General features: G+C 44.1%; 1 protein-coding gene across 1 annotated transcript in view; it reads right to left on the reverse strand.

Moving 5' to 3' along the window:
• Positions 1-216: 216 nt before the first annotated feature.
• The window catches only part of Grxcr2 (glutaredoxin and cysteine rich domain containing 2), a 14,042-nt gene continuing 3,850 nt past the window's right edge, over positions 217-10,408 (reverse strand). The window contains exons 2-3 of the mRNA XM_028777959.1: positions 6,708-6,938; positions 217-1,610 (exon numbers count right to left, since the gene is read on the reverse strand). Of these exons, the coding sequence (XP_028633792.1) occupies positions 1,428-1,610; positions 6,708-6,938 (414 nt within the window). The 3' untranslated portion in view covers positions 217-1,427. The remainder of the gene's footprint in view (positions 1,611-6,707; positions 6,939-10,408) is intronic.

The following is a 10,408-nucleotide window of genomic DNA, read 5'->3' on the forward strand; positions in this document are numbered from 1 at the left end:
ACATGAAGCCTCAAGCACCTACGATACTGCTTAGTAGGCAGAATGCCTCCACCAAAGAGTAAGGGTCTCTTGACATCACTCCTTCTTCTGCTATGTTGGGAACGCAGGAAGGTGAACAGCTGCAAGAAGTATGAACAGAGGCGGGAGGCAGTCACACAGCGGCACAAAGGGGTCAGGCGAGCACAGAAGAGCAAACAAGAGCACTGTGGCTTCAAAGAGTGTTCACATCTTTTTATTAGAACTATTCCTGTTGCCCAGATGCAACCCACTGTTGATTTAACAGTGTACAAGAGAATAACAAGTCTTGAAGAATTACTAAGACATGAAGTCAGAATTATTCTTGAAGATAAGCAGCAAGTCTCCCTGAATAGCAAACGCTGGTGTCATTCTCACTGAGTGTGGAGAGTGGGTGTTCAAACTGCAAAAGTTCATTAACAAACGTGTTTTTGAAACTTAATAGCTGTCTTTAAGAGGGAAGAGTCACCCTTCACGTGCTCATTCGTAGGCTGTAGAAACAATATCTAACTCTAAATCCTCTTGGTTCTTCTCTGAATCCTCTTGGTTCTTCTCTTCAAGAATTGCTGTAGGTAAGCCCAAAACACCTGCTGTCCTTTCTAAAGAGCAGCTGGTTAGATCTTAGTCTTAAAATAGACCTGTCTATTTGCTAATTGACCGTGAGGCTGGCAGAAATCTTATCACAGATACGTGCTTGAGCACCAACCTTATCCCAATAGCTTTGGAGTAGCTTAGAACCTCACCAATTAGAGGCACACAGAAGCATTCTATCTTAGGGCTGCCTAGTGAGAGCCAGAACATGCCACACAGGAGTGCGCCGCCTCAGAAAAAGGGCCTCCTCAGCTTGTCTGGCTCTGGACTGAGCATTCTGTTTTGCTTGCAGAGGCCTGTGAGAGCCTCCAGTGTTGACTGCCCCTTCCTTCTTCTGCTTCACTAGAAATTTCAATTTTAACCAAAGACAATTTCAGATGCATTATAAGACACAGAAATCTGGCTCATTGAAAATCTACTTCTTCATTCCTTTCAGACCACATAATTTTGCAAAATAGCTTCCAGCCCAGAAAATGACTTCAACCTGCTGCCTGGAGTGTACGTTTAGGTATTTGTTCACTGGCACAAGGGGAAGACTGAGCTAAATCAAGTGAGATGCATGCACATGTTCCTGGAAGAATAATTTTAGAACCAGTTTCAAAGCAGATTCTAATTCAAAAATGCCCCTGTTACTTAGGCACATGTAGAGATGGTACCAACTTCACAAAATGTCATCAAATTATTTGAGATTTGCTAGTGGTAGAAGTGACTATAGCTGCAGTAGGCTCCCTTTCTGAGAGAGGCAGGAGGGAGCAGGGTGCTTTAAGAGTAGCGTGATGAGATATTACAAGAAAGGCACATGTGAAAACCAGGGCTCTGGGCTATGGGCTGCAAATTCGGCAAGGTTGCAGGCCATTCTCGTTGCAGGCAGGGCACCTGAGGGCTCGATAGGACTCCTTGAATCTGTTGGCCAGCATCGAGAACTTGCTGCCATGGCACAGAGAACAGGTGGCAATGCCGGACCCCTGGCAGTGGAGACAGTTATCCTCAGGGACCGACCCATCCTGCAAGAGACAAGTCGGACTTCAGTTAGACCAGTGGTTCATATCTACCCTTCTCACGAAAATCAAAACAGCCACTGGGTCTTGGCAAAGACTGGAGCAGAATTGGAGAAAATGTTTCCCACAAATGCTAATGAGGGAAATGGCTGGGACCCAGAACAACAATTTTATCAGATTCTTAGATGAATGTTATCAGTACAACATCTGCCATCACATCTGGCATTCTGCAACTTTCTACTCTTAGCCACCCTTGTTCCCATCTGACATGTGCTCTACAGAGGCAAGAGCATGACTTTTCTCTCTGCCAACTAGAGCAACAAGCTGGTGTGGCAAACCTCAGCAAGCACTCAAGGAAACCAGGTGCTTCCTTCTGTAAGGGCTTCCTGGTACCCTCACAACTGTCCACTGCATACTATCACCCAAGGCAATAGGAAAATGTCGTTTTGAGAAGCTACCTGGCAATATCAGACATACAGCCTGGAAGGAGGTGTGGGGCAGATTCTGATTCCTTGGGGCTGAACACCAGAATCCATGACTTCTTGTTGTGGCTGTTCAATATCTGGTGCTGAAGAAGGAATGTTTTCTGCAACTGTCGGGCTGGGTGAGTGAATTAATTTGCTCTGAGTTCTTCTAATATTTTATTCTCTTTGAGAACTATGTTAAACCCAATGATTAAAAGTCCTGGGCTGTGATGGACAAGGTAAAGGCTCATGAAGTCTCACTCCTGAGAAGTTTCTAGCAACTGATATCAGCTAGAGTCAGTTTTCTTCAGGGACTTGGCCCTTGAAAGGCTACCTGTGTTCAGATAGATGGTCCTATACCCATGCACTTACCAGTGGTACTAAGTCAACTCAGTTTTTTTTTCTTTAAGAGAGAAAGCTCATGAATCATGGAGGGGAAATGGGTAGGTATGGGATTGGAGGGTGGGGAATGAGGAGTAGATTCTATCCAAACACTTTCTTTATGGCTGGGCAAAGTACCACACACCTTTAATCCCAGCACTTAGGAGGCAAAGACAGGCAGAGTTGAAGGCCAATGTGTTGTACATAGCATGTTCCAGGCCAGCCAGAGCTGTATATAGTGAGATTCTGTCTCAAAAGAGAAAAAAACATATTATATGTGTGTATGACGTTCTCAATTTTAAAATAAAGCTCTGGGCTATGGCATCAACAGACTAGAAGGGAAGCTAGAGTTTGGTGCAGACAGAACCACCAAGGCCCACTACTTAGCCTCCCTGTTCTCTCTCTGTGTGAAAGAGGATTGGTAATGCCTACCCTCTAAGTTCTGCAATACTGAGAGAGGGATCACATGCAAATGCAGCCTCTCTCCTCTTATACAGCCTAAGCTCCCCCGTAAAAGTCACTTTGTTTCTTAGCTATGTCTCCTGTTTCCAGAAAATGGCCCTCGACCATGTCTTGAGACAAAATGTCTGTGGTATGTCACAGAAACCAGTCATTTCACACTCTTCATAAACTGAATCTCCCAAGGAGTAGGCTGCAAACCAGACTGGTGCCTGGTGGACCTGCAAATGAGCATTGTCCAGTTCAGCTTCTAAGCATCCTTTCACAACTGCCTCCGGTTCTCCCACACCCACTTTTCTAGCTCTGGTCTCTCCATCGCTGGCACAAATTCATGAGAGATGTTCTTTCCATGCAACCCAGTCCAACTGAGTTGCCTATCATCCTGACCATCTCATAAGAAGTAAAAACAAAACAACAGAGAAAAGAGAAAGCTTGGAGAATCCTTTTAACCAACACTTGTCCTCCTGATAAATCCTCATGGCACATACAGAAAGCATAATCTTAGAAGATCTAAGAATGTTTTTACCTAAACAACTCTTCTTCCACAGAACATCAGACCCTTGTCCTGAGGTACGTCTATACACTCTGGCAAACTCCCACTTTTTTTTCCAAAGGTCAGCTGTTCAGTTCTCTCCTGACACTTACCCACTTACCCACTCACTCTTCCCTGTAACAGCCCCACCCATGACTGGCCCCTGCCAGAAAGTCTCCTACTCCATTGAGCCTTCCTAAGACCCTGACAAGAAACAGAACCTCTTAATCCTTTTCCTACTCCCTTTATGACCAAGAAAAAGGGCCACACTCCCTGCAGACATGCAGGCACGCACAACTCTAAAGACAACGGCCAGCCTGAAACCAGATTCTGTGGAACAAAGAGCCTGCGATCATCACATTGGTATATGAATCTAAATTTGCTGTTGTCTCTAGTGACCTCTGGCAAGTTACTTGACCACTCTTAGCCTCAGTTTCCCTAGCTGCAGAGTAAGGCTGTTGGTAAGACATACTCCAAGGGGGTCCTCATGAGAATGAAATGAACTATTACATGTACAAACACTGAGCCTTCAGAAGTCAGTAGCTATTACTGCTGCTATCATCATCACCATCATCATCATCATCACCATCACCATCACCATCACCATCATCATCATCATCATAATCATCATCATATCTTACTTTCTCAAAAATGAGAGCACAGGAAGCACTAAGATGCCCAGGGGTTCACGATTATAAACCCACCAAGCACAGAGCCAGGGTGCTTCCTCTTGCACACATCTCTGAGGCTCGCCTCCATTTATTCTCGGGCTTTGTTTTTAACGTTGATAGAGATTCAAGGTAGGCCCCACTCTTGGCCTTGCCTCCCCCACCCCCCCACTCTTTCATCAGGCTCTCTCTTCCCAGTCCCAGTTCCAAAGAGCCGAGCGAAGTGTCTCTTGGTCAGAAGGGCTTCCTTCATGTTCTCTGACCCTTTCTTTTAGAATAAAACTTGTCTGGGCATTTATCGAACAAGGGATTGAACACACAAATAGTAATTTAAAACCGAGTTTAAAGGGCAGACAAGGGAAGCGTCACCTTTCCCAGCAACCTTCTGCCACACACTCTGCCCTCACTTACAGCGCTACAGAAAATAAGAAGACCAGGATTCCTCCAAATTGAATGGAAAGGTAATTGTCATGTGGAGCCTGCTGCTGCTTTTTCTTTCAGGCCTAGGGAGTGGCCTGCACCTTCCTGTTTCTTTCTCTTCTGGGTGGAGAGGGGAGTTCCTCCAAGTCACAAGAGAGTAGAAGAAATAACGGTATTAAAGAAATCTAAAGAGGAAAGGTGATATTCACAATGCCCATGCTGTCTGCCTGCTGGCATGCTAGACTCTACACCTTGTAGAAGATTATCAGCTACAGTGGGTTATCTCTTACCAGTTAACACTGGGTTCTGAATTCCAGTGTTTTCTAAACTCAGCTAAACAATATTTACTGAGCATCAATTCAATATCAGGCTTCACACACACACACACACCCCGCCTCCCGTGCACCTGGGAACTGCAATGTTGCACTCAACAGGAACACAACTTCTGCCTCCATGGAGACCAAGCCCTAGTAGACATGAGCAAACCCTAAGCACACAATCACAAAAGTGAAAGGAAAGCTGCAACTGTGAAGAGGTGTTTAAAGTCCTAATGGGTTTATTCTGAGGATGCCTCCTGGGAGCCATCAAGAGTCCTCTGAAGGAAAACACCTCCACTGAGAACTCAAGAGCTAAAGGCAAGAGGATGGAAGACCTTGGGGACACCACATGCAGAGGAGATCCTCTTCCACCAAGAGTGCAAAGAACCTGTGAGAGATGGACGGATGGACAGTGGAGGGAGGGGAGGGAACAAAGGCACAGTAAGAAATATGTACTACATAAAGTCCAAGAGGCTAGCACTGGTCAGGCAACCCAGAGCTTTCTAAAATACTCTCTATTGCTGTAACTTAGAGGAGCTACCCTCTCCACCCAGAAAAGAAAGAATTAGGAAGGTGCAGGTCACACCGTGGGGCTCTCTAAAATACAGAGATTCGGTCTTATCTCAAGCAATGTAACACCACAGAAAGCTTTGAGGGGTTGGAAGGCCTAAGAAAGGAATGACAGAAACACAGATTCTCATTTCAAAAGTATTACATTCCGGTGTGAAATCACCCCAAAGGTTAGATGTCAATCAAATTTCAGTAGCCTTTTAATGGAGTCTACGAAGCTTGTGTTCTGGTGGAGGGGGTGGGCTGAGAAAGAAAGAGAGAAGCTAGATCTTAAGAGGTGATGTGGAGAGTTTGGCATCCAGGAAAGGAAGAGAAAAGAGAGAGAGTAGAGAGACTTGGCACCTTGGCCTAAGGTCATCACTCAAAAATGGACATAACCTCCTTCTTCACCTTGGTCCTCACAGGGCAGGGACATCACTCAGATTCTCCAAAGCCCTTCCATTTTCCAGTCTAACTCATGGAATACTGGAGTGAGTTCCACAGAAACAAACTTTACATCTAAGGGACCCTGAAGCACGATGCTCACTGATGACAGCAGCATCTGACTCAATCATTCACTCTTAGTATACTGCAAAACATTGCAGTCCACAGGTACCTAGGCTTGTGGGTTTACAAATAGTATCAGTTTCAACCCAACATAGTCTTCTAATTGACCCAAGACTTTACAGGATCTTCACTGACTGTGGACTAAGACTTGGGCCAATAATAGAGGTACAAGTGAACCCATAAGAAAGTGGCCGAGCTAGGACTAGTGATGAATCCCAGTCAGTAGAATGCTTGCCTAGCATGCAGGAAGCCCTGGGTTCAATGCCCAGCCTCAGATAAACCCAGTTTAGTGGCACATATGTCTATAATCCCAAAACTCTGGGGGTAGAGGCACGAGGATCAGAAGTTCAAGATCAACCTCAGCTACATAAGGAGTTTAAGGCCAGCTTGAACTGTGGACCCTGTCTAAATAAATAAATAAATAAATAAATGATAGAACAGAGATTTTTTTTTCATCACTAAAACTCAGTATTTATTCTCACAGTGAAAACAGTATATTCCTAATTAGATGGGAAAATAAATCATCCAAAACTTTTAAAATCATACATATTTGAAATATGAAATTATAGTCACTTATGCCAATACTATGCCATTACAATCCAATGGATGTTAAACCCCTCCCTCACAGTTTAACAGATTTTATAAGTGTTGTTATTCAGAAGTTTTAGAGAGGGGATGCAGGAGCAGAACTGACTGCAGGCCATTCCCGCAGGGCCAGCCTGAGGGAAACAGCAGCACAGCCGTACCTGCGTGTGCTGACTACGGAGGAATGCGCGTTCCGACTCCTCTGGCAGGGGGCTGCCATTCCGCTCCCTGTCTCCATCAGTTTCCCGTGTGATCATCAGAGACTCTTCCTCAGCCATCTCTTCCTTTTGGAGGATTTTCCTCATGAAGTCCCGTTTGTCCATCGGGGTTCGGATGATTTTTAGGTTGTTGGTGTAGATAATTATCTTCCCAAAATCTATAATAGGTGGAGGCTAGAGAAACAGAGAGTGAGCATGAGACATCACCAAACGCATGGCTGCAGAGCCTTCCTGATGCCCCGTGCCAAAGAATAAGAGAGAAGGCCTTTGCACCTGTCAAAACTGTGATTCATCCCACCCCAAGGTTTCCTTCTAAAGAAGGCTCCAAGGTTCCAAAGTTCTTTCTAAAAGGAAGAAGGACCTCTCTGTCTTGCTGAGGATAAGAACCAAGGAAGGTTGGACCACTCAGAGGGTAGAACTATAAAGGTCAGAGTCCAGAGTTTCTGTTCTCACTGCTCCCCAGGATGGCCAGTGAAGGGCTGGGCACATATAAAAGGACCCTTTAATCTATACAAAGATTTCTCCATTTGTCTATGCATAGATAACATTAGCACATATCGATTACTGAACACTGTTTGTGTGTCAGGTGTCACGTTAAGCATTTTACTGACACCCCTTCCCTACCAAACATCCCTATGAAAAATGGTGTGACCTGCACTCTTTACAGGTGAGGACGAAGTCACAATGGGGTCAAGTACCTCCCTAAAGTGATAGGAACTGTGGTGGGGATTCAAACCTAAGATCTTTTTAAAATTTTATATTCATTCATTTTACTTTATGTGTACGAGTGTTTTACCTACACATATGTATGTGCACCTCATAGATGCTTGGTGCCTACAGTTATCAAATGAGGGCACTGAATCCCCCAGAACTGGAGTTATGGGTGGCTGTGAGCATCGTGTAGGTGCTGGGAACTGAACTTGGGTCCTCTGCAAAAACAGCAAGTACTCTTAACCATTGAGCCATCTCTCCAGACACTAAAACACATGTAATTGTTTTCCTCTCTCCTTCCTTCATTCCTTTCTTTCTTTCTTTCTTTCTTTCTTTCTTTCTTTCATTTCTCACTTTCTCTTTTTACACATGGTATCACTATGTAACCTTGGCTGGTCTGGAACTAATGATGTAAACCAGGCTGACCTCAAACTCATAGAGATCCACCTGTATCTGTTCTCCACAGATTGTATTAAAGGCATGCAACATCCGTGCCTGGTCCTCAAATGCCAATATTTTTGCACTACTCACAAGCATTCCTTTCCACATGTGTATATATATATATATATATATATATATATATATATATCCTATACTGATATCTATTTGATATATATATATATATATATATATATCATATGCATCAATAAATATACCTTGTCATTATCATTTTATTCATATAACATGAAATGTTTTATGTCACTATACTTCTAAATGATCATTGTTAGTATCTAAAGTCTCATTCTATGGATTTACTATGTGTTAATGCTTTGCTTATGAAAAAATAGGCAATGCTATAGTTCACTAAAGAAGGTAGGTGGAGAGCGAGGATGCAGGATTGCAGTTCAGTGGCAGGGAGCTTGCCTAGGACATTTGAAACCTTGGGTTCAAAAGGCCCAGGAGGAAGAGGATGAAACAGAAGAAAGAGGAGAAGGGAGAGGATGAAGAGAAAGAAAAGGAGTATGAGAAGGGTGTAGAAGGAGGAAGAGGAAGAAGAGGAAGAGGATGAGGAAGAGGGGGGAAAGTCAATATTCAGGTACCACTTGATCAGGAACACAAAGTTCTGCCAGGTTACACATCTTGGATGGAAACATCCCTGGACTCCAGTTCTGACTTATACTAGTTACAAGACACAGTGCAATCACAAACTCTGATGAACTCCATTTTGGTCATCTGTATATGTCTTGACATCTAGCTGGTAGGCATTCCCACAGACAAGCTAGTCATCCCTTAAGTGCAAAAGTTTAAGTTTCAGTGTACTACCACACTGGTAGTATACAGATATGCTGAAACTCTGGGTCCTGCCACACATTATTCAGTCTCTCTATGAGGAGCTTCCAACATTGTCAAGCTCAATAATACAAGGGTTAATGCTAGCTGGGTAGTGGTGGCACATGCCTTTAATCCCAGCACTTTGGAGGCAGAGGCAGGTGGATCTCTGTGAGTTCAAGGCTAGCCTGGTCTACAGAGGGAGTTCTAGAATGAGGCTGCACAGAAAGACCCTGTCTCACCCTTCTCCAAATAGGGATTAATACTTAAGAAACCAAGTTCCAGGGCCCTTCCCCTACTCTCTTCTGGCTTCTGTGCTAGCATTATCCACATCCTTACATATTTTGACACTAGTACCTAAGGGTGATAGCATCTTCTCAGAATGGAGATGATATGAAAGACACAGAAAAGTGGGATCTGCAAAAGCTGGTGGTGATATGCAAATGTGGATGTTGTCACTGCTGTTCTTAAAACTATTTTTCAGTAGTGTACATACACTCGTGCTTCACCACAAAATACCTCAGCATAAAATACTTTTCTTGATTCTAGAACTGGATAACCACAGTCTACTTAGATGATGCCCCAGTTAAACACTCTAATATTTAAAGTATTCAGTCAGAATCTAGTGAGCAACACTTCAAAGTTCAGACTCCTGTAAACAGCCAAGGGGGTTTCCATGGATACTTAAGCGCCAGACTTCCTGTCTGGCCCTCTCTTCTCCCTCTTCAAGGGATCCTGTAGCAGATTCCATTTCCTTTTGTTTTATGCACACTGGATTCCCATTTCGAACTCTGGACTATCAGTTTCTGACATCGAGAGATAAGGATGGTGGTACTTTTGGAAGGCTCTGTTTCTGCTTCCTATAGTAGCCAAAAGGTTCAGTTACTAGGAAGCCTCCTCTGCCCAGGACTCTCTTTTGGTTTCTTCTCTTGGAAGACTCAACTCTCAATAAGCTCAAAGAATGAGTAGATTACCTGTTTCAACTCCCTGCCCCTAAACCGGCCAATATCTAAGATATCAGTCAACATCTAAAGTAGTAAATATATTTACTCCAAAGACAGAGGGTCACAGTCATTCTGTGTGTGTGTTTGGTTTCAGTCCACTTGCTAGCCACAATCTCCCTTGTGTCTGAGCAAACTCTCTGGGTGTAGCTACACTGTCTGGTTACATCTAACTGCCTGTGAGGAAAATCCACTCTTGTATTATAGAAGGCCGGATGGAGCCAAGAATCTTTTATCTTCTTGTGTACAGTCTAGAATGGCAGCTTATGTGGGAAAGTATCTGTAAATATTCTGGGTTCTATAGCCACATACAGAGAGACAGTTATCCAGACACCTCTGAATGCAGAGTAGCCTTGTTAGGTACTAGAAATTTAGTGGCTTTGGAGTCAGAGAAATCCTATTGTTGTGGTTGTTCTTTTATTTTTTTGAGACAAGGTTTCTGTGTACATCTTGCTGTCCTGGAACACATTCTGTAGATCAAGCTGTCCTAGAACTCAGAGTTCTACCTGCCTCAGCCTCTGCCTCTCTGTCTCTCTGTCTCTCTGTCTCTCTGTCTCTCTGTCTCTCTGTCTCTCCGTCTCTCCGTCTCTCCGTCTCTCCGTCTCTCCGTCTCTCCCTCTCCCTCTCCCTCTCCCTCTCCCTCTCCCTCTCCCTCTCCCTCTC

Source organism: Grammomys surdaster, unplaced genomic scaffold (assembly GCF_004785775.1).
Source record: "Grammomys surdaster isolate TR1022 unplaced genomic scaffold, NIH_TR_1.0 317, whole genome shotgun sequence".
Classification (NCBI taxonomy): domain Eukaryota; kingdom Metazoa; phylum Chordata; class Mammalia; order Rodentia; family Muridae; genus Grammomys; species Grammomys surdaster.